The sequence below is a fragment of the Prionailurus bengalensis genome, chromosome E4 (assembly GCF_016509475.1).
Source record: "Prionailurus bengalensis isolate Pbe53 chromosome E4, Fcat_Pben_1.1_paternal_pri, whole genome shotgun sequence".
Classification (NCBI taxonomy): domain Eukaryota; kingdom Metazoa; phylum Chordata; class Mammalia; order Carnivora; family Felidae; genus Prionailurus; species Prionailurus bengalensis.
In genome coordinates, this window is record NC_057360.1 from 40,743,870 (window position 1) to 40,769,490 (window position 25,621).

Sequence of the window (25,621 nt, forward strand, 5' to 3'; positions counted from 1 at the left end):
ACGCTTAACTGACTGAGCCACCCAGGCGCCCCAACCTTACTCAGATTTAAAATCAGATTTACGTGTACTCATTTGTATGTGTATGCATGTATAGTTATAGTAATTTTATCACATGTGCAGATTTGTGTAATAACAGCAACACAGTCAAGATACAATAGGAATTACTTTTTATTTTGTTATTTTATTTTGTTTATTTTAGGAATTACTTTTTAAATTTCCAAGTTGTTTTAACCTTGTGTCGATTTAGGAGGTGTGACTTTTTTTCTTTTTCTTTCTATTTTTTTTGGCAGTCCAATTTCCAACTTGAAACGTATAGAAATACAAAGCATTTTGTGTTGGGGTTTTCTGTGAGAAATTTCTCAATTTGAGAAATTTCTCAAAGAAATGGTTTTCTTTGAGAACTTCAAAAAGATAGGTTGTGGGGGTGCCTGGGTGGCTCAGTCAGTTAAGCGTCCGATTTCGGCCCAGGTCATGGTCTCACGGTTCTTGAGTTCAAGCCCCGTGTCAGGCTCTGTGCTGACAGCTCCGAGCTTGGAACCTGCTTCGGATTCTGTGTCTTCCTCTCTCTCTGCCCCTCCCTAGCTCACACTCGCTCTCTGTGTCAAAAATAAACAAACTTAAAAAAAAAAAAAAGACAGGTTGTGAAAGTGTATCTTAAATCTGAGTACTTTATAATATTTTCATTTAATAAGTGATATCAATAATGTTTAAATCTTATTGATTCCCTTAACTTTTTTAGACTGATTTCCTTATGCAGAGATAGGCGTAGAATAAAATGAAATTGTCATAATTTTTTCACCCAGGACAAATAAGTACAGATTTTCACTCAATTTTAATATTTATCTAATTGTTCATATTTTTTAATGTTTATTTACTTTTGAGAGAGAGAGAGAGACAGAGCGTGAGAGGGCGAGGGCACAGGGAGAGAGACACAGAATCTGAAGTAGGCTGCGGTCTCTGAGCTCTCAGCATAGAGCTCAACGCGGGGCTTGAACTGACAAATCATGAGATCATGATGTGAGCCGGAGTCAGATGCTTAACCAACTGAGCCACCCAGGCTCCCCTGATTGTTCATATTTTATTTTATTTTTTTTTAATTTTTTTTTCAACGTTTATTTATTTTTGGGACAGAGAGAGACAGAGCATGAACGGGGGAGGGGCAGAGAGAGAGGGAGACACAGAATCGGAAACAGGTTCCAGGCTCTGAGCCATCAGGCCAGAGCCCGACGCGGGGCTCGAACTCGCGGACCGCGAGATCGTGACCTGGCTGAAGTCGGACGCTTAACCGACTGCGCCACCCAGGCGCCCCTGATTGTTCATATTTTAAAAGCCATGCAGGTTAACAGATTCTTTTAGGGCTTGAATTTTGGATAGGAAGAAGCCCTATTGCTTGTTAGAATTGTTTCTTATTAAACTAAGAAGTCTTAGATGAGATGTCATTTAACTGTTCAGCTATTTCCCAGTCTTTAACATTGGTTTATACTTGGTAGCAGTGGAAAGCACACAGCAGATGTAATGACCAGACTTTTTCTCTCATTGATTTATTATCTTTAATAAACTCTTTCAAACCTTGCAGAGAATAATATAACAAGTACCTGTGTAACTGCCAACTAGTTTGAGAAATAGACTATTAGCAATATAGTTAACATGTCTTTATATTTTTACCTCATATAAACATATCCCTAAATAATTTATAATGTTGTTTTATATGTTTTTAAAATTATATAAATGGCACTATATTCTACATATCCTTTTGCTATGTGCTTTTTCCAATTTAATATTATATTTGTAAGATTTATCTGTTGATAATGCAAAGCACTAGTTTATTCATTTGCACATTGATACATGCGACACTAACTTACCCGTCTTCACATTGTCATATGGTAGGTAGCCCAGCGCATAATTGTACTAAAAGTATCTTCTTCTGTTGATGGATATACACACTGTTTTTAGGATGATGAGGTTTGTTTTGCTACTAAAACATAATCTGGAGATGAAAATCAAAACTACAAAGAGATACTACTTCCCACCCATTTGGATGGTTTAATAAAAAGATGGCAGTAACAAATATTGGTGACAAAATGAAGAAATTGGAACCTCATGCATTGCTTGTGTGATGGCAAATATGGTATAGCCACCTTGGAAAACACTCTGGTAGTTCCCCAAAGCATTGAGTGCAAAGTTACCATATGACCCAACAATTCTGCTCTTGAGCATATATCCAAGATAATTGAAAACATATGTCCACATAGAAACTGGTACATGAATGTTTACAGCAGCATTATTCATGATAGCCAAAAAGTGGAAACAACTCAAATGTCCATCAACCCATGTATGGATAAACAAATGTGGTGTATCCATATAATGGACTATGATTGGCCATTAGAAGGAATGAAGTACTGATATATGCTACAGTCTCAGTGAATCATGAAAACATTATGCTAAGTGAAAGAAACCAGATACAAAATCCTATGTGTATTGATTCCATTTGTATGAACTGTCTAGAATAGACAAAGACAGAGATAGAAAGTAGGTTAGTGGGTGCCATAGGCTAGACAAGGGAAGAGTGGGGAGTGCCGACTAATGGATGTGGGATTTCTTTCTGGGGTAATGAAATGTTCTGAAATTAGATGGTGGTAATGGTTGCACAATTCTGTGAATATACTATAAACTGCTGAATTGTATGCTTTAAAATAATTTTATGGTATATGAATTACATCTCAGTGAAGATGTTATAAAAACAGAAAACTCATAATTCTACTGTGAGCACTCTTGTTCATTGTTCCATGTGTAAATGTGTTATAGTTTTTCTGAGGTTTATGTGAAGGATCAGATGTTTGTGTGCATCTTTACCAGATAATGCTGTTCCAAATTCTTGGCTGTACCAATTTACATGGTCTCCAACTGAGTATGAAGGTTCTTACAGCTCCACATTTTCATTTTGTCAGATTTTTTGTATCATTGACTTGGCAGGTCAAAACTAATATGATTCTCAAATAATTGCTTACTATTTTCAGACAATGCCAAAGCGTGATGCTATTTGTAAATGCCTATTGACTATTGCTGCAGATTTCTTAGTGATTAGCTGCAGAATATTGCTTGATATTTTGGGTTTGTGCATGACTAAACATCATATAAAGTTTATGAAAATCAGGGAAAGATTGGACAAGTTTGTTACAGAAAACCTTCCTTAGCATCAGACAACTACATCACAACAAATCACATTTGGATTATTTAGTTTATATATTATCTGGACACTATACATCTTTTTCCACTGCCTCCTCTCTCCCACCAGTTTCTTCTTTTTTTTTAATTTTAATGTTTATTTATTTTTGAGAGAGGGAGAGAGACAAAGTGTGAGTGGGGGAGAGGCAGAGAGAGAGGGAGATACAGAATCTGAAGCAGGCTCCAGGCTCTGAGCTGTCAGCACAGAGCCTGACATGGAGCTCGAACCCACGAACTGTGAGATCATGACCTGAGCTGAAGTCGGACACTCAGCCGACTGAGCCACCCAGGCACCCCTATCTATGTATTTTTAAATGTACTAATTTTTAGAAGGAAATACTGGTAAATATTAATATATGTATACTTAAATATTTATATTTAAATATATATTATATAAAATGAAACTTAACTTCTGTATGACAAAGGACACCATAAAAAAAGGTTGAAGGTGACAGACTAGGAAAAAAGTTTATGATCAAAGGATTAATACCCATATAAGCAATTTTAAAACTTTATCCAAAAGAAAAATGAAGAAAGGCTGTGAATGGACAATTATTTGTATAGTTAACACCCATATGGAATAGCAAGGGACAAAGAATAGCCAAAACAGTTCTGAAAAGAAGAATAAAGTAGGAGAGCTCACACTTCCTGATTTCAAATTTGAAGACAGTGTGATATTGGCACAAAAACAGACATATAGATCAATGGAATAGAACTGGGAGTTCAGTAATAAGACCATACATTAATTGTCAGTTCAGTTTTGACAAAGGTGCCAAGACCATTCAATGAGGAAAGAATATTTTTTTCAACAAATTGTGCTGTGACAACTGGATAGTCACATGCAAAATAATGAACTTGGACCTTTACTTCATACCATATACAAGATTAATTCAAAATAGATCATAGACCTGGATGCAAAAGCTAAAACTATAAAACTCTTAGAGGAAAATAGGGGGGTAATATTTTCCATGATCTTAGATTTGGCAAAGGATTCTTAGATATGACACCACAATCATGAGAAACAAACAAGAGGAAAAAGAAAAGAAAAATAGATAATTAGAACTCGTCAAAATTAAAAGCTTTAATTCTTGAAAGGACACAAGAAAGAGCAAAGACAATGCATGCAATGGGAGAAAACACTGTAAATCATATATCTGAGAGGAGACTTGTATCTAAGATATATAAAGCACTCTTACAATGCAATAATAAAAAGACAAATATCCCAATTTAAAAACGGGTAGAGGATCTAAACAGGCATATCTCCAAGGAAGATACACAAATCACCAAAAAGCACATGAAAATATGCTTTTTATTATTAGTCATCTGAGAAATTTGATCAAAATTACAGTGAGATACCACTTGATGGATTGCTGGATGGCTAGAATCAAAACGCCAGATAAGTGTTGATGAGGGTGTGGGGAAATTGGAACTCTCACACTGTTGGATGGAAATACAAGATGGTAAAGCCACTTTGGAAAACAGTCTGGCAGTTGCTCAAACAATTAAACATAGAATCACCAAATGACCTAACAGTTCTACTCCTAGGTATATATCCATGATAAATGAAAACATATGGGGCACCTGGGTGGCGCAGTCGGTTAAGCATCCGACTTCAGCCAGGTCACGATCTCGCGGTCTGGGAGTTTGAGCCCCGCGTCAGGCTCTGGGCTGATGGCTCAGAGCCTGGAGCCTGTTTCTGATTCTGTGTCTCCCTCTCTCTCTGCCTCTCCCCCGTTCATGCTCTGTCTCTCTCTGTCCCAAAAATAAATAAACGTTGAAAAAAAAATTAAAAAAAAATATGTCCTCATAAGAACTTAAACATGAATGTGTACAGCAGCATTATTCATAATAGCCAAAAGATAGAAATAATCCAAATATTCATCAACTTATGGATAACCAAAATGTGGTATATCTACACAATGGAATATTATTATAATATTATAAAGGAATAAAGTACTTACACATGTTGCAACTTGGATGAACCTTAAAAACATATACTAAGTGAAAGAAGTCAGTTGCAAAAGTCCATGTATTATATGATTCCATTAATATGAAAGTCCAGAATAGTGCAGTCTGTGGAAATGGAAAGTACATTAGGGGTTACTTAGGGCTAGGAGGAGAGGTCCTGACAGCTAAAAGGGTATGAGGTTTCTTTTTGAGGCGTCAAAGTTTTCTAAAATGGACTATGATGATAGATCCACTTATCTGTGGCTATACTAAAACAAACAAAAAAATCCCTAAACAAAACACTGAAAAGTAAGCATATCATTGAATTATATTATATACTTTAACTGGGTAAATTATATGGTATGTGAATTATATCTTAGGCTGTTTTAAAATTTAAACAAAAACCATGAGAAACTGCCGAGTTTTATTATTAATCAGCAAAATGCAAATTGAAGCACTGATTATTTTTATTCAGTACTCTAATAGGAATCTTAAAATTCTTTCTGTCAAATATAGATATTGGTATCGAATTGAGGAACTGGGCTTTCTTTTTAAACATTGCCTTGTAAATGAGTAAATTCTTTTCAGAAGGCAGTTTAGAACAATTTATAAAAATATATGCAAATTATGTGACCCCCCCCCCCCCAGGGTTTTTTTAACGTTTATTATTTTTGAGGGAGAGAGAGAGAGGGAGAAAGAGAACGAGCAGGAAGGGGCAGAAAGAGAGAGGGAAACACAGAATCAGAAGCAGGCTCTAGGCTTTGAGCTGTCAGCTTAGAGCTCAACGCAGGGCTTGAACCCACAAACCATGAGATCATGACCTGAGCCAAAGTTGGACACTTAGCCAACTGAGCCACCCAGGCCCCCCTGTGCAGAAATATTCTTTAGTTTATTGTTTATAATAACAAGAAATTAGAAAAAAACTGTTAAGTTTGTATAAATAGGGGAATGGTTAAATAAATTGTTTATGGAAAATTATATGTTATGGAAATTTTTTGTAGTTATGAACAAAAGGCAGACCTATGTAGACCTCTACTAACATGGAAAACATAAAAATATTGTAAGTAAAAAGAAAAATGTACAGATAACACATATAATATGCCCCTATTTATGCTGTTAAAAATTCTAAATGATACGTAAAAACATGTTGCTGTGTAAGTATGTGTTTAGAAATCATTTTAGAAAGATATATACCAAACTGTAGATACTTACTTTCCAATTTTTTCACTCTTTCAGTAAAAATATACTCTTGTGTTACTTAAACAAATTAGTTAAATCGATTTGAAGAAAAAGTCTATAGTAAAACATGGTAGTGGATATAACTTTGCAGTGGGAGTTAGAAATGCAGAGCATTAGTTCAGCTATGATCAATCATAGACATAAGCCCTCCTGAGTGGTTTTATCACATGTAGCTCTGTGTCAGGAAGTAGGATTAGTATCCGTGTTCTTCACTTCCTGGGCATTACTTTCCATACTCTTATAAAAAGCAAATACCTTCTGCTCCTTTGATTTGCATGCCATTTGGCTAGGCCGCCTTCTTACCCTCTCATTCTTCAAAGACCACTCGCTCACAGCTTCCTCTCCATCTCATTACTATCAGAGCATCCAACACTTTGGCCTCATAGTTTCTTAGCTTCCTCATTTTCGGTGACTTCTCCCTCTACCTGCCTGTGTCACTCACTTCCACAGTCACATCTATGGCAGTTTTCACCTAGAAAACTGCTTCTCCTTTAAGCATCTGGCTTTTTGAAGGTAACATGTAATTTCTAGTTCAGTCATTTGCCTTGTAACCAAATTCTTGTTGGGACCTCCAGTTCTTCTCCCATCTCCTTTCTTACTAATTTATCAGCTTCCCTTATCATCTTGTTTAGGTTCTGTGTTCACTTCAGTAACACTTTCCCTGTTACTTCTTTACCTCTCTGAAATTTTTGAAGTTATCCAGCAGAGTCCTAACCCTTGATGAACCCAATTCTGATTTCTCTGTGGTTACACCTAAGTGGCTAAAAATCACAAAATAGCGCAGATTTTTATACCACTTTATTTTCATGGTCACCAAATTCCAATAGATCCTTCTCATTGTCTGGAAACCTCATTATGTATCAACTCATTGCTTCTTTCCCTGAAAAGATCATTTCACACTTCTTTACTCTCCCCACCCTTCTGATCACCTATTTTCTCCTTTTTTCTCAACAGATATTACCTCCTACTACTTTGTGTTCCACTCCACAAAATCTCTGGTCTGGTTTTTGTCTCCATCACTGCACCAAAAAAAAGCTCTTTAAAGAGCTTTATATCGAGACTTGTTAAAAATCTCTAAATTGAGTGTTGGTATAATAAAGTAGCTCAATGTATAAGCGTTGGATCCAGACTGATTGGGTTTGAATGCTGGCTTAGCCATGTGACCTTGGACAAGTTGCTTAACTTTTTAAAAGTGAAAATAATAATATCTTTCTTAAAAGTTTGCTAGGAGGATTAAATTAATTAATGTATAAGACAATGCTTAACCCATAGTACTAAAAGATTAATAGTACTAATACTTGTTAATTATAATCACCCTTCTAATAATTATATAAATAACATTCTGTCAATTATATAATTAACATTAATATGTATTTATTAAATATTATTTAATATAATAAGCATTATTAATCCTACCACCACCTTCATTACTATTATGATTATTACTACTGCTTCATAAATAAGATAGAAAACAGAGAAATTAGAATTTCTTTAACTTTTTACCTCCAAACCACTCTGCCTTAGTCTGAAACACTCTTTTCCTTCCCTCTTAGTGCAGTGGCAGCCTTCCCATCTAAGGCTCATCCTCCCATCTTTGTTTTGGAACCTTTCTTCTGCAACCAGACACTGTTCAATCTCTCTCTTCAGTCTTTTCCTTTTATTTGGACTCTTCCACTTGTCATTAAACACGCGCAGATCTCTTCCATCTTGGAATAACAAAATCCCCTGGGCCCCTTCCTGGCCTTTAGTTACCACCCTGCCTTTTCCCTCCCTTTCTCAGCCATATTTGTAAAGACTTAATCCATGCTTTCCTTTCCCCTCACTCTTATTCCATTGCTATCTCAATTTTGCATCATTGCTACATTGAAACTTCTTGCTAAGGTCATCAGTGACCTTCAGGTTGCTAATTCTGACATTTCATTCTTCGTTTTACTTGACTTTCAGCAACATAAACCACTCTCCTTCTTGAAACCTTTTTATCCTATGACTTTCATGATAAATTTCTCTTGCCTTTTCCTCCCACTTCTTGTTACACCTTCCTTGTTTGCACATTCTTCTCTACCCGGTTTTTAAATGACAGAATTTTTCAAAGCTTGGTGCTGGGTCTTCTCACTCTACTCTCTTTTCCATATCGTGTTCACGTGTCTAGCTCCAAATAGTCCTCAAAAAACATTGGCTGCTATCAAGATTATTATCATCATCATTATTACATATTATTAATGTCTATTATATATATTATATCATCACCTTTCCCTTCCTTGGAGGACTTTGGGGAATACCCCTGAGAATATATTTAAACTTTGAGTATTTTGGAAGAAAGAATGGCTTTATAATTTACTTACATTTTATTATTTCACTGAAATTAATCTGGCTTTAAAATATAACAAAACTTAATCCTACTGATCAACTTTATTACAGTATTGGAATAAAAAAAATTGTTGATGGGGTACCTGCGTGGCTTAGTCGACTGAGTGTCTGACTCTTGGTTTCAGCTCAGGTCGTGATTTCATGATTCGTGAGTTCAAGCCTCCTGTTGGCCTCTGCACTGATGGTGCAGAGCCTGCTTGGGACTCTCTCTCCCTCTGTCTTTGCCCCTCCCCCTCTCAAAATGGGGCAGTTGAATGGCTCAGTCAATTAAGCTTCCCACTCTTGATTTCGGCTCAGGTCATGATCTTGGGGTTCGTGAGACTGAGTCCTGCATCAGGCTCTGTGCTGATAGTGTGGAGTCCGCTTGGGATTCTTTCTCTCTCTGCCCCTCCCTTGCTTGCACTCATGTGCTCTCTAAATAAATAAATAAGTAAGTAAAACATTAAGAAAGTTTTTTTTTTAAGTTGTTGATGTGTCTAGAATGACTGTGTTATGCATTAGCAATCATGAGAGTCACCAGATTCAACAGTGTTCAAATACTATACATGAAGCCATTTCCAGGCACTGAAGAAAATGGTAATGATGAGGAGGAGCATGATGATAATAATAGAAGTGATAAGAACAATGACAATAACAAAAATGTAGCGTATTCCTAACAGAAATATCTTTTATATGTTGAGTTTTCTATTCCTTAAGTTTGGCAGATTGTCACAGTGTGCGATCTCACGGCCTAGAAGAGGAAAGAGACCTCTGGAGAAACTGAGAATTCTCAGCCAGTGCATGGTACACACCACCATCCCCCACCCCCTCACAGCACAGAAAGCAAAAATGGAAACCCAGGGACAAACCAGTTATGATGTTACTTCCACAGCAGCTAGCTGGGATTTTACAAAGGTGACATTAATGTAGAAAATGCAAAGTTTCTACTTCATGCTATGTCATGTTAGTGTTGTCTGGCAGGCTGTGATCTGAGTCCTCATGGGACCCTCTTCGTGGTTGATTCTGATGACATTAAATTACCTTTCAGGAAATGTTCACTATTTCGTTACTTTGAAGTCCCTCCCCCTTCTAACCTGCCCTTCCAAAACAGCTTTGACATTTAAGAGGTAGTATGCCAGGTGTGGTGGTTAGCCCCATATTACCAGACACAAGGAACCTTCTGTCAGAGGTAATGTGGCTAGCACAGAATCGGCTGGCACGGTATCGTAGCTTGCCTGGCAGAGGTCTAAACAGAGGGGCAGAACATCGCTGGCAGGCTGAGAGTGGTAAGGGTGGTGCTTTGGGTTGCCCAGGTAACTCTGTTTTAGTTAGGATCCTAATTGGCTAGGGAAACATACCTCTTTCAGTGGCTCTGGTGAAGCCTTTTGATCACTGACTATTTCTGTAAGAGTTTAAGAGCAGGATCAGAAAAGGGCTCCCCTTCTGTTAACTTCTTATTTTTTTGCCATATGCCGTGTTATGTTGATGGAAATTTCAGATTTCACTGTTTAGTTCCCTCTTTCACTCACTACCAAACACAGACTATTTTGTGTAAATTGAGGTGGGAGATGGACTTTTGTATTACTAAAAGCTGGCATTGCGATTTTTGCTGTATGGATTCTGAGATGTTGGCTACCAGCTAACTGTGCCAGGACAAACTGGATGCTCACTGGATATGCTTAGGGATGAATATTAACATGATTGATTAGACTAAAAATAGGATATTTGAAGTTATTTTCATATTTACTTACAGTTACATGTTTGTCATATAACCAGGAGATTTCTATCCTAGTTACATTAAATGTATTAGGTTCTGTTCTGTATTGTTAATAAGACCATTAAGCAAATATATATTGAATGCTTTCTGTGTGTAGAGCACTATTCTAGGCCCTGGGGATACAATTAGTAAGGCATAGATAGTCTGCATAGAAGGAGGTCCCCGTCTGGTTGGGAAGTTGCCAGAGATAACTACAGTAGAATGCAATGCACTATAATAGGCCCTTAGAAACACAGGTGGCGGTGACTACCTCTGCTAGGTTGGGAAGGACAGTCAAGGCAGGCTGCATCCAGCCCGATGCAGGACCCGAACCCACAAACCGTGAGATCATGACCTGAGCTGAAGTCATACGCTTAACTGTAGGAGTAATGTTAAACTAAGAGGAGTAATGTTAAACTAAGTCTTTGTGGGAGGAGAGGGCTAAAAAAAAAACCAAACAAACAAAAAACTAAGTCTTTGAGACCATGTGGAAGCTCTAAGCAGGGAAGTACATTCCAGGCTTAGGAAATGGCAGGTATAAATGCATAGAGGCATATGAAAGTGTGGCACGTTTGGAGAATTGTTATGGGAATGGTGTGCAATAGCTAGAAGCAACATGCATGAGCAGTTACACTGTGCCAGTGACATGCTTAACATTACACATAGGAAGTCACATAGTCCTCATAACTTGACACTATGGGAAAACTATTATTGTTATTTCCATTTTAAAGATGAGATAACCGAGGCAGAGAGAAGTTAAGTAACTTACCTATGGTCTTATAGCCATTAAATTTCACAGCTAGCATTTGAACTCAAATTTTTTTTTGCCAGTGCTCTAAATTGGGTGTCAGCACACTATAGCCATGGGCCAGATCCAGCCCACTACCTGGTTTTGTACAGCCTATGAGCTGAAAATGGTTTTTGCATTTTTAATTAGTTGAAAACAGCAAAAGAAGAATAATATTTTGTGATATGTGAGACTTCCACGAAATTCAAATTTCAGGATCTATAAAATTTTATTGGAACACAGCCATATTCATTGGTGTAGTATTATGTAAGGCTGCTTTCATACTATGGTGGCAGAGATGAGTACCTGCAAGAGTGTATATGACCTACAAAGCCTAAAATACTCAGTTTGTTTTCTAAAATAACACAGAGAGCGTGCATTGATAGCAATAGTTGGATTTATGTACTACTTACCTTTTTAAAAATCTGTTTTCATATTTGTTATCTCATGTGTCCTCCTGTCAACCCTGAAATGAAAGGAAGGTTAAGTTTGGGGTGCTTTCTATCATACAGCCAGGAAACTCTATTGTAGGAAGACTGGGATGGGCTGTGACGTTAAAGTTACACTCTTTTGCTTGTACAGTGTCTTGTAATGTCCCTCATTCTGTTGTGAAATTTGCCCTCTACCTCTGTTCTAGATATACAGCTGGGGCTCAAGGCCACTCCATAGATGAGACAGTTGAGATAGATTGAAAGAACAAGGTAACACACACTCTTTCCTTAACCTTCAGCACCTCTGCAACAGTGTCTGAAATTCTTTGTCTTGGCAACGAACGTTCAACTTATTCTGAGCACACTGCCAGTGAAGTGCTTCAGGAGGCTTGTATTTGATTTCAGATAAGTAAGCACTTGCCATCAAAGGAGACAGGGGGCATTTCTCATTTTCATTTCCATAAAGGGATGCAATTGCATTGTTGGGCTACATGGAAAGTCTTTGACTTAACGGTAAATTTTGAATCCTTTTTTTAGGTTTTCACTTCCCCATTATTCTACCTTTAAAAGGTGAAGTTTTTACTTTTTTGCTATTCTTGGTCTTTTCTTGAACTTAGGAATACTGCCTCTTTTTTTAAAAAAAACCATCTTTTTACATTTATTCATTTTTGAAAGACAGAGCATGAACTAGGGAGGGGCAGAGAGAGACAGAATCTGAAGCAGGCTCCAGGCTTTGAGCAGTCAGCACAGAGCAGCCCGATGCTGCTGCATCCAGCCCGATGCAGGACCCGAACCCACAAACCGTGAGATCATGACCTGAGCCAAAGTCATATGCTTAACCGACTGAGCCACCCAGGCATCCCGGGAATGTTGCCTCTTAATCAGTAAATAACAGGAGCTTTCCTGGTGACCTCCGCACTACCACCAAGCTAGTCAGGGAGAGTGAAGTGTAACTCTTCTAGGTGTGACCTCAAGGGATGTTTGTCTTATCTGTTGCTCTTTATTATTCATTCCACTATCCTATATCTAGGATATAGTGGTCTGAGGATTAAACTGTAGGCCACGTTACTTATATTATTGAGCTTGATGCTTTCAGGAAAAAACAAGTTATTTAGATTTCTAAAGTCTTAACCATTAGTGCCTTCTCTTTCAGCCCCAATAGTGAATTCATATTATCAGCAAAATTGATTATACCCAGATTTGGTCTGTTAAGGCCCAGCAGAAATAAGATGCTACCTTAAGAGAGGTCAACTATATTTCCACTGATAGCCAGCATTTCCTTGGCCACTGACAGTGCTGAGGTCAGAGCAGTGTAGGAAAACATTTCTGTGTCCCAGGGGTTAGATGCCTCAGGGATGCTGAAATGCCTGAGGTGATGGATAGCACAAGTGTATACATTTATCAAAACTCAGTGAATGTGTACTTAAGATCTGTGCTTCTCACTGTATGTAAATTTTACTTCAAAAGAAAAAGCGTACTCCAAACAAGTTTTGAACTCTTGCTAATGACATGTTTGTGAGGTATTTGGGGACATTATTAAGAATGTCTGCAATGGGACGGACACCTGATGAAGTATAGCACAGTGTTAATGGTGGACTACAGGTCACGTTAGGGTAAATCGGTATTCACTGTGAAATTCTTTCAACTTTTCTGTATGTTCAAACATTTTCATAATAAAATATTTGGGAAGAATGCCTAAAGAGGATGGGCAAGTAATATAACTTGATAAAGCAGCATAGGTATAAAACAGTAGAGAATGGTGGGGTGTGGGACGTCAGGTACTCATGCTCTGCTTAAAGAAGGTAACTGCTGCTCAACTTCAACTAATTGTTTCTTTGCATTGTCAGATATTCTAATTTTTTTTTAATGTTCATTTATTTTTGAGAGAGAACGAGAGTGTGCACGCATGTGAACAGGGGAGGGACAGAGAGACAGGGAGACAGAGGATCCGAAGCAGGCTCTAGGCTCTGTGTTGTCAGCACAGAGCCTGATGTGGGGCTCAAACCCATGAACCATGAGATCATAACCTGAGCTGAAGTTGGATGCTTAATTGACTGAGCCACCCAGGTACCTTGTTTTTTTTTTTTTATTTTTGTTTTTGTTTTTGTTTTTTTAAGTTTATTTTGAGAGAGAGCACTAAAGGAAGAGTGAGAAGGGCAGGGGCAGAGAGGAGACAGAGAATCCCAAGCAGGGTCCACGCTGACAGGGGGACTCAATCCCACAAACCATGAGATCATGACCTGAGCCAAAATCAAGAGTTGGATGCTTACTGACTGAGCCACCCAGGTGCCCCCAGATATTCTAATTTTTTAAAAATCTTGAATGTGAAATTTTTAATGTGAAAAATCATTATTTTTAAAATACCACAAGGGCAAAACAAAATGCTTCTAATTTACCAACCTTCTTCTATCCCAAAGATTTTAATTTTAGAGGAAAAATTGGAGGTGTCCTCTTGGGTTGTAAAGTCACCATTGTTATCACTAACATGTGACTCTGAAGAGATTCCAGCAGTAGCTGAAGCTTTCTACCGTAACCTCGATTCCCCTGTTCTGTGGGCTCCTGTACAGTAATGCTGTGCCAGGGCCATGCCACCGTATTCATGACACTGACCCAACAACGAAGCTTTGCTGGGGGGCGGGGGGAGAGCCTAAGAACAGCTGTGAGGTTGGGCTGGTTGGCATGTTTTCCCTGGGCTCACTTTAGGATTATTTAATAGGGAAAGGGCAGCAAGCAGTACATGCTATCTTGCTGCTCAGATGTAGTTCCTGGATATAAGTCACTCAGGCTTTAACAGAAATTAGCACTAGGTAGGAATCAGCAACAGAAAAGACTTCTAAGACTTCCTTATATTCCCTGTTTTGGCTAAGTGGTGTCGCAGTCTACCCAGGGTCCTAAGCTCTCAAAAATCTTATCCTTTTTCACTGTAGGCATTCGAATCAGCTACACTGTCCCTTCTGCTTCAGGGAGGCTTCTTTTCAAGTCTGTCCCCTCCTCAATGTCTCTACTGCTAATATTTCACTTCAAGACCTCATCCTCTCTAGCCCTTGATTATAATTTTCTCAGTGATGTCTTTGTTGTGAGTTTTTCCTGCCAGCAGTTCAATATTCATATTCCCACTACAGTTACCATTCTTTTTTTTTTTTTTAATGTTTATTTCTTGAGAGGGAAAGAGAGAGAGAGTCAGAGAGAGACACACACACAGAATCCGAAGCAGGCTCCCGGCTCCAAGCTGTCAGCACAGAGCCCAATGCGGGGCTCAAACCCACAGACCATGAGATCATGACGTGAGCTGAAGTTGGATGCTGCACCGACTGAGCCACCCGGGTACCCCCACAGTTATCATTCTTAAGATACAATTCTGGTTTAAAAAACTCAGCATCTCCCTGTTGCCTTCAGAGTAAAAGTTAAACTCTTTATCATGAGGTATAAGGACTTTCACTGCTGCCAATCTATCCTACCCGTCTTTCTTCCTTCCATCTCCCATGAACATTCTTCAGTATGGCAAATGAAGCCCTATTCAGATTTTCGTGTGTGCCCTCACCCCCATCTGAGTACATACATGCCAAACCTCTCACCATTCCAAAAAACTGTCTTCTTTTTTTTTCTTTTCTCCAGACCTTTTCCTTTTCTCCAATATTGCTGTTCCCTTTGCTTCTGGTTTTCTTCATCCCTGCTTTTTTAAACTGGCTGACTCCTTCCCTTTTATAAGTTAGGTGAATAATATCCATTCTCTGAAATGTTCCCCGTTACCCCCAAAGTTAGTGACTTCTTTCTCTGTGTTATAATACTTTGTACATATCACTCATTTTATATTAGAGTATGATTTCTGTTGGCGTGTATCATTTACATACCTCTTTCTACCACTAAATGGTAAAGCCTTCTTCATCTCTGATTCCTTTATCTCCCCTTGAGGACTATGTCTGGCATAGTATAAGCATCAGTAAATGTTTGTTACATGAATAAATGGAAAGATACTTCACAGTCAAGGAGCATATTACTAAGATAAATTCTTAACCTGTTCTTTGGTAATGTGAGTCAGTGTCAGATCCGGAACTTAAATCTGTCTTCTCAGATTTTCTGCCTGTGCTAACAATAGACTTGATGGACCCCTCTGTAGCCGTGACTCTGTTATGGCAAAACCCAGTAGGCAGCCCTTGAATTTCCTTTGCCAGCTGTAGGAGTCATTCTTCCACTCCTGGCTCATTGTCTTCCCTTTCCTCTAATCCTTTTAATTTACTTCCTTCTCTTGTTAATAGAACCTGACTGTGGTCTGTTGGCACCTACTAGAACATACATAGAGACTATGCTGTATTTATATTTAAGTATGTAATTCTTGCCCTGTCTTGTGTGAAAAGGAATGTTCCTGCTGAGTCTTAGAGACAAGGGTAGTGGTGGTGGTGGTGGAGGAGGAAGTAGTAGTAGTAATAATAATACTAACAGCAGCTAACACTTTCATGGTATTTACCCATATGCTGGACACTAAGTGTTTTTATGTCCATTAGCTCACTCGTAACCCCATGAAGTAGGTACCATGATTGGTATGATAATTTTATCGATGAGGGAATTGAAGCATACTGAGGTAATTTGTTTTAAGAACACAACACTACTAACCACTAGACCTGGGATTGGAGCCCAGGAAGTCTTTATTCCGTAGTCTGCCCTCTTAACCAGTGCACTGTACTGGGTAGGGGACCCTACGTGTGGGGAGACATGCCAGTAAGTGATATGGATTCTCATAGGACCAGCTTTGCCTGTGTAAAACTCTTGATGGAAATCAAATGTGCTGGGAAAATAGTAAGCTCTTGTTTCAGTATCTCCTTTTAGGGATAAAATTTGCTGTATTGATTTATGCTTTATGAGAATTCAGTCTTCCTGTAATTTCTTTGTCGCTTTTACTCCTTACCTAACTCAGATCCCAGAATTGCCTTTCTTCTTTTCACAAGGCTTACTTGACAGCTATGGAGCACTGCCCGTGCCATAGCTTTCAGGCCGTACTCTTGCGGCTTATGAAACACTTGTTTATGGGCACGGAGTGATCTGGAGTTAAATAGTAAAATCCTTCTCCCTGGGACAGCAATTTACTCTACATGCCAAGTTGGCAGCAGAATAGACCTTTGGGGGGCTGTGGTTAAGACAGGTAGCCAAGATATGAGGGAGGTTTCTAATCCAGACTCATGTTAATAAACAGAGTGGTAACCAAAGCACTTTAATGGGATCTTTGTGTTTTGTATTTAGTCTTCGTCAAGAGTGACCAACTCAAATCAGCCAATTGACCACATTCCTCATATGAAATTATTGGAGAGTTAGACTAATATCAGTTTACCCTATATATGCTAAAGCAAAGTTATTTTTAGGAAGATAGTATCAGGTATTAAAAATGTTCCATGAGCCAAGTGGTATCTGGAGACTGGCCCATGAACTCTATTTTGGATGCCTCTAAATTGGTAAGTAGAAAACATTTAGGTGGTTCTGAATATGTGACCTTAAATAAGTCACTTAACTTTTCTGGGACTAGTTTCTCCATCTGTAACATGAAAAGTCCTAGTGTTTATTGCTTTAACTACCACGTTCTTTCCTTTTACATCCTTGTTGTAATATGCTTTTTCCAAGGAACTTCTTTTGATCAAGTCTGTTAAGATGAATCATCCTAATACTTAGTGTGCCTTAGCTCTTATGTGCAGAATTTGTAAGAAAATAACCTCAGCAAGGGCTTTCTTATTTCTGTAGAAGTATCTACAAGCTGTGGACACTCTTTTGACCTGAGAGGAACTCATGCTTGAGATTTTTACCATAATTACTAGGCCTCATTTATTGTTCCTCAAAATCAGGATTATCAACGAGTAATGAAACAGAGATTTGGACATTGGAACTCTAAAAGTTCTGTTTGAAGAGTAACCATGGACTTTAAGAAGATGCTGCTTCCATTTCCTCGGCCCTTTCTCCTTCTACTCAACTTTATAAAAACCTGTCTTGATCTAACAAGAGGTAGGTCAGATGTGTATAACCTTGTATGGTACAAAGTTGCCAAACTAATACCTGTAAGACAACGTAATGGGTCTTTCTTCATTCAAGTGGATAAATGCATGGAGAATGCAGAAGGTTGAAGGCAACATTTGAAGGGTCAGGCCTTGGGAAATTTTAGAGTAGGCTTTATTGGCATCCAGAATGAACATATTTTTGATATCTAAATATTGTCAACCTTTAGGCAATATGATACTTGCTCTTGACTGAAGGAAGGTGTTTTCTGGTCCCAAATTGTAAGCGTTTACAGTCTTGTGGGTACTATGCCAATTTACTGAGAACACAATCTTAATCGGTATGACACTCCATGGAACATTCTTTACTTCTGCTGTTTCTCTTGGCTATCTCTCCTGAAAGGCTACAGATCAGTATCCAGAGCCTGCCTGACCACTGAGTACATAATCAGATATAGTTCTCACCACCTGGGAGCCAAACTATCTATGCCAGTGGGGTTGTGAGTCTTTCACACAGGGCTGACAGTTGCTGGAGTCACCTGTCATGTTGGAGCAGAATGCTATTCTGATTCTCACTTGAGTAGTAGTTATACTATGTCATGACATGATTGGAATAGAGAGACAGGTACTTGGAAGGAGTGACTCAAGCATTTGGATCTGTCTTAACTACTAATATATTAAAGCCCTCTCATAGTGATGATCTGTTGATGATTGAGATTTCCAAATTTACTAACTCCTTTACCACTCTTAATTTACTGGTATACATTCTTGTTCTGTGAGGAGGCGACCTCACTGGAGCAGGGGGACTTTGAGCTTTGAAATGTTGGGTTTCAGAGCAAACTCCTCATCAGTACTGCCATCCTAGTTTCAGTTTCAGTCAGCAGCCAGAGTACTTTCAGCAAAATACTTAACTTGAGAACTGCAGTCAGGTCTTTCAAGGCATTTGCTATTTGGACTAATGATTGGGGCGGGGGGGGGGGGGGTGTTCTAGAACTTTCTATTAAATGTAGTTGTCTTTTAAAAAGTGATATAATTAATGTTTTGACCACTTTTCATCGTCAAAGAAGGGGTGAATCACAGCTCTAATTTTCATCAATACCAAGGAATAAGGATGAGGCAGACCCTTCAGGTTCTGACTTCCTATTCTCTGCCAATTGTGTTAGTTTTCTGTGGCTTTAGTAACAAATTACTGTAAATGTGGTGGCTTAACTTTACACACAGAAATCTATTATTGCACAGGCTAGAATTTATAATCTGGAGGCTAGATGTGGGGAACTCAGGTGTTGTGAAGGCCACACTCCCTCTGTAGGTTCTAAGGGAATATTTGTTCTTTGCCTCTTCCAGCTTCTGGTGACTGTCAACATTCCTTGACTTGTGGCCATATCACCTCAGTCTCTGTCTCTGTGGTCGCATTGCCTCCTCCCCTTGGGCTATTTCAAATTTCCCCCTTCCTGTCTCTTATAAGGACACTTGTCACTAGAGTTAGGGCCCACTTTGATAATTCAGGATGACCTTGTCATCTCAACATCCTTAATTATATCTGCAGAGACCCCTTTCCGAGTAAGGTACATTCATAGGTTTCAGGAACTAGGATATGGGCATAGCTTTTGGGGGGCCACCATTTAACACACTACACCACTGGAAAAGAGATACATGGACAATACAAAATGGATGGGAGGCAGCAATATATAACATCCTTGACCTGGCCCTAGTCCATACATGGATGTGCTATATGATTTTGGTGGAATCACCTTGGGCATCCTAGACAGGTCTTTGGGTGATTCTAGATATCTGAGAATCAACTAAATGTACAGAAAATGTGACTTTCTATGCATTTGGGCATTTATTCTTCCACTTAACAAATATCTATGGAGGGCTTATTATGTGCCAAATGCTGTTCTAGGTGTTTGGGCTACATCAGTGAACCAGTAGCCTTTAGTGGAATTTATGTTCTAGCTTTGCTAGCAATGACTTGAGATGTTCATATAGGTGATTCAGGAATGTGGTGTTTGGCTGATGAATGTTTGTGTGAAAGAAATTATGCTCTTTGCTGTTATCTCCAAGCAGCTAGGGTTTTTAGCATAAAGTTGAAATTATATAATTTGGGGGATTATATAAATTTTGAATATATACCTTATATGTAAATAATAATATTAATTATCAAGTATTAATATAATTAATAATACTAATTATTCAATTGTTATTGAATTATGTAAATTTGGAGAGGCTAAAGGACAAAATAGTGACATGTATGGAATGGGGATATAATACAAAGATCATCATCTCCCAACACTTTTGTCAGCATGATTTGTTGAAATCAAGGCAAGCGTGAGCTGAAAAATCCAAACACGTAGATGTTATGCTGCCCCAAGCCCAGCTTCTAGTGTGTCATCTGCCTTGGCACCTGGAGCTGAGTTTGTGGGGAAGAGAGTTGTTCTGGGGCAAAGGTAGGTAGTTTTAGCAGTATTCTGATATACACGAGCAAGGTCAGCTCTTGGAGCCAGCGGCACTTGGTGGTGGTGACAGTTGCAGGCTATTTTCGGAATGGAGGAGGCTTTGTTTTGTAAGGCTTTCTCTGCACTCCCAGATTTAACTCTGGCACTGATCAACCATCAGCCACTTTTGTCTTTGATATAGAGAGAGAACAATGTTAGGTACAGTATAGAGATCATAGTGCTCTTTTATCATTTTATTGGTGAAATCAAGTCTTTTTCTTTGGAGATAGCTTGTCATTGCCAAGGAAATGTGACATGCCGATTTTATGAAACTTTAAATTCTTATCTGGTAATTTTTCTAATATTTCTCTGGACCAATAATTAAATAATATCTCCTTTTGTTAAAGAGCTTAGAAGGACTTGTTATTTTAGTAATATTCTGTGTGTCCTCGGGATTGAAAAGCAGAAGGAAATGAACATAAGCCATAGCAGAAGGAATTGGGCTAAATGCAAAGAAGAATATTCCCAGTGATGTCATGAGTAACATCAGAAACTTTTTTAGTATCCTTTGCCTGTTCAAGGAAAGGAAAAGACTCATCTGTCTGGAAGGTTCATTGCAGCTCTGCCTAGAGACATCGTGTTGGAGCCCACGGCCCTGGACCAGGTTTTACAGATGGGTGAATCTGCTCATCTACCGGGCTTCAGTCGTGAATGAGTCAGCAGCACAGCTGCAGATGGAGTGGGCAGAAGGGCATCTAAATTTAGTCGTTATTCACTCGAGAAGGTTTTCAGTGATTATTTGTCTCTCCTTCATGGCTTTAGTCATATTCCTTCTTCTGGAGACCGAAACAAAAAAGAACAGAGAATGGTCACTCCAAGATATTTCATGAGAGCGAGTGCCCTACAACTCTGTTGAATGTCTCTGAAGATGATTCTCTTTCAGCTTAACCATTGATACATACTATTTTATTCACATCGTTCCTGTATTTGGGAACCTACAGGATTCTTTACCCTAGAAAGGGAATTTTTTGAAGTCAGGCTTGATAAGCAAGTTCTAAAATCCTGATAGTTCAAAGACATTTTTAACCAAACTGCCTTCCTCCTAGAAGATACTGGAGGTGGGGGAGGGCAGTGATGGGTGAGGAGTTAGTACAGTTTGTGCTTTTTCTACAAGAAGTTGCTATTTGTTAAACTGGTGGCTTAAAAACAACAACAATGCCACAAAAGCCCATGAGGTAGGCGGTATTCTCATGCTGTAGATGAGTACACTGATACTCAGGTTACATACCTCACTCAAGGTTATCCGCACTGGCAGAGCTGGTATGCAATCCCAGGGCTGTCTGGCTTCAAAGCTGATGTTTTTAACAATATACTCTCCTTCACTTTGTGGAGGATATGGGGGATAATTTCACTCTTGACCTACTTTATTTTATTTGAGAGGATTCTTTGGAGATTGATGATCTGCCAAATTACATTGCAGATCAGGCCAGCTTTTTGTTATTGTCTTCCCAAACATCGTCACAATGTCATTCTTCTAAAAATACTCTTTCAAGAATTTCAGATTTATAGATGAAAATATCACAGAACTGAAAAATAAAACTGAAGGGGTGATAGAGTGAGGGAGATTAAGAAAAGGAAGGGAGAGAAATAAGAGGAAAGGAAAGAGAAGTTTCTCCTGTTTCGTACCTGGACTCACTGGGCTTATTTTAGGCCCCCTGGGATTTGGTTGCTGTCATCATCAAAGAGCAAAGAATGATCTTGAAAACATTGGCTTCCAAAAGTCTGCCTGGTGGTGGTGTGGCCATAGGAGCTAAGTTTTTAGACTGTTGAGCTAAAGAAATTTTGCAACCAGGCAGGAAGCAGTTGACCCAGCTGTTTTAACGCAGGTTACGATGGCACATTTGACCTTCGTGATACAGGCCTTTGTTATTACATGGGCACGACACTTTCTTCTCCTTGGACTTCAGTACCTTTCTTAAAAGTACCCGTTTCCATCCTTTCACTTAAAAGTCTTTGTTAACAGTTTTTCTCAAGGTACTCTGCAATGAGTTGGCCAAAGCTTACTCTGTGGGGTTTGCAGACTGGCAGACATGCAATATATGAGAAGAATTTAGTGATAATAATAATGAAGTATTCTAAATGGTAAAGAAGTAAAAAGCAAATTAGGAATGCTTGTAGAAGTTGATAAACCTAAGAGAACACACAGAAGAAATGTAACTTTTAGAGCTACTTATTGAAAAAGAGACCATTATGAATTGTGGCTATAAAAGTCATCTGGCTTCCAGAGGTCAGGTTAAAGGAATATATTCCATTGCATCAGATCAAATCTAGGCTGATATGTTAGCTAATCTCAGTAACTGTAAAAAGAGTATCAAATGGGAAAAATGAACAAAGGTGCTTTTTGTAACTAGGGTTACTCAGTTAAATTTTCATCCAGAGTGCATCAACCTTTGTTCATCCATGCCCCTGCTTCCAGGCAGTATTGACATGAGGTTTATCTCTGGACGGAGTTCCCATAAGTTCTCTTGGTAAGATGTATACTACTTAAGTCCCTTATATATATTTAGAAAAGGGAGGAGTATTTTAATAGCCTGTACAGACAATTGTGGATACTCTTCTTGGATATTATATACTCAAACTCCCAACAAGTAGTAGTTTCTTAAATATTAGTTGCATTGCAGAATCTGAAACCGTGTGAATGGATTTTTCTCACTTTGTGACATTAAAAATAGGAGTCTCATTTGTTTCTAGGTTCTGAATTATTCCAACTGTTTTGGAACGATAAAAGCCCTGATAATGATTACCTTTATCAATGCGGGCATTGATCCTTTTTATTCTGTACATTTATTAAGACAGCCTTTTGGTCTGCAGATCTCATTGCTATTTGTGGCTGTTTCTCCTAATTGTTGCTGTGTGATGGGTATAACTATCCATAACGACAAACATACTTCGCCATATTGGTTGGAGCCATTCAGAAAATACATGAAAAGAAAATACGTTTCTTCAGTTTGAAGTGATCACCTCATCCTTTCTCACCAAAGCGGGGATTGTTTGGCAACCCTAGAATCTTAAACTATAGCTTTCCACTGAGGAAATTGCATTTGATTCTGTACGACTATTTTGTTTTAAAAGTCATAAGCCAATTAGTAGTTTCTAACGTGTCCTCTTTTTTATAGTATGATGATGAAACAGCTCAGCCATTTGAAGTACTTTAGAAATCACTTTCACAGTTAATCCTGATAGTACTGTAAATAAGATTAGGTGTCATTATACCTGTTTCACAGCTGGAATATTGAAGACAATTCAGGGGTTTGCATAAGATTACAAAGCTTACAAGTCACCCTCTGGACGCTGGTATCAGCAATTGCAAGAAATAGAAATTAATATATCATTACAACTAAAGTATTGTCAGTGCCCAGAGCAGTGTCTGGCACGTAGTAGAACTCAATAAGTACTTGTCGAGTGAATGAATGGACTTTTCTTTTCAGGCCTGTATTGATGAAAATTTGGACATGGTGAAGTTTCTGGTGGAGAACAGAGCCAATGTAAACCAGCAGGACAACGAGGGCTGGACACCCCTTCATGCAGCAGCTTCCTGTGGCTATCTCAACATAGCAGAGTGAGTCTCTGTGTGGGCTTGGACTCTTTGTAGGAATAGCCTTCTTTTCTTCTCTTAAAACTTTGAATTCATAAACAGTTGTAATTTCTATTACAAAAGCAGGAAGATGAATCATTTTTAAGGAATAATTGATACTATTTTTTATATATAGCTGCTAAATCTAGTTTTTCAGTTGAAATTTTTTGTTTGCTTCTATTTTCAGGAAACTGATACATTTTGGCATACTTAAAGGTGGCTTCTGTCTGTTGCACTATCTGGGTCACTTTTTGAGCAACTATAACATATGTGGGCAGGCCTAGAAATTTTTTCTGGACTTCCTTGTAAACTTGTTTTATTGTTTAAGAAAAACATCAGTGGGGTGCCTAGGTGGCTCAGTTGGTTAAGCATCCGATTCTTGATTTTGGTTCAGGTCATGAGCTCACGGTTTGTGAGTCTGAGCCCTGCATCAAGCTCTGTGTGGACAGTGCAAAGCCTCCGTGGGATTCTCTGTCTGCTGTCTCCTCTCTCTGCCCCTCCCCTGCTCTCTCTCTATCTCAAAAATAAATAAATAAATGAACATCAAAAAAAAAGAAGAAAAAAATCAGTGTTCAGTACAAATGAAGGTGGAGAATGCCTGACATACTGATCATAATACCCATATGGTTAATAGCAGAAGAATGAGCCTAAACATGGAACAAAGGAAGGGTAGGGATTGGCATGTGTTTGTTCTCCACATTAGTTGAATGGTATGTTTATTAAGACACACAAGTAGCTCCTGACCTCCATGACAACTAGTTGCCCTTGCCTTGGGCAGAAGAATCCTGACCACATGGTATCAAGGATGTAAGAGGTACTAAATAAGTGTTAAATGAAGGAATGAAATTTATTTTTATTTTATTTGTTTGTTTATTTATTTTAAAGTAGTTTCTATGCCCAACATGGTCTAAGTCACGACCCCGAGATCCAGAGTTGCATGCTCCACTGACTGAGCCAGCCAGCCACCCAAGGTTATTTTTATTTTTATTTTTTTTAACTTTTTTAAATGTTTCTTTATTTTTGAGAGAGAAAGAGACAGAGTGTGAGCCAGGGAGGGGCAGAGAGGGAGACACAGAATCTGAAGCAGGCTTGAGGCTCTGAGCAGTCAGCACAGAGCCTGACACGCGGCTCGAACCCATGGACTGTAGATCATGACCGGAGCCGAAGTTGGATGCCTAACCGACTGAGCCACCCAGGTGTCCCAGTTATTTTTAAATAGGAAAGAGACTTTGGCAGTTGAAACATCTTTAAAATGAGGCAACTGAGTGTTTTCTAGAGATGAGAGTAAATTTAGGTTGGTAAGGTAAATTCACTAAATAAAATGATATTCTGTGATCCTTTGAAAATCAGATGCTTGTTTTAAGACCCTTTTCCATATAATTAGAGCTCTATTATATTTCTCTTATTCAACAAACAGCAGGGAGAATTATGTTGGCAGCTATGTAGAGGCTTGGGAATGGCTTCCCGCAGAATCTGATTTACCCAGGTTTCCTGGGGGAGAGCCTGTGTCTCTGTTTTGCTTTCGAGCCAGGATGCTCAGTGGGAGAAGTTAAACAAAGGGAGAGTCAGAGCCAGAGAAACACTAGGCAGCAGCACTGGTGTTTGACTGGGCTGCTTGTTCTAAAAAGTGGACAACGGGATCGGCCCCAAAGCCAACAGAAGCAAACAATGCAGTTTTCTTCAGTCTCGGTTCTTTACCCTGTTCTCAGTCACCTCTTCATCCCTTAGACTGTCCTCTTCTTAGAGTCTCCTAGAAAAGGCTCTGATTCTCAGCCTTACCCACTAATGCCAACAATCTGATGTCTAAGAGTTAAGGTGGCTTCCTCCTAGATTTCAATTTTTACTT

General features: G+C 38.7%; 1 protein-coding gene across 7 annotated transcripts in view; it reads left to right on the plus strand.

The window, feature by feature from the left end:
* Nucleotides 1–25,621, plus strand: part of PPP1R12B (protein phosphatase 1 regulatory subunit 12B) — a 218,904-nt gene that overhangs the window by 33,624 nt on the left and 159,659 nt on the right. For all 7 annotated transcript variants that reach the window (XM_043568095.1, XM_043568089.1, XM_043568088.1 and 4 more), the window contains exon 2: nucleotides 23,630–23,760. In XM_043568095.1, coding sequence (XP_043424030.1) covers nucleotides 23,630–23,760 — 131 coding nt within the window. The remainder of the gene's footprint in view (nucleotides 1–23,629; nucleotides 23,761–25,621) is intronic.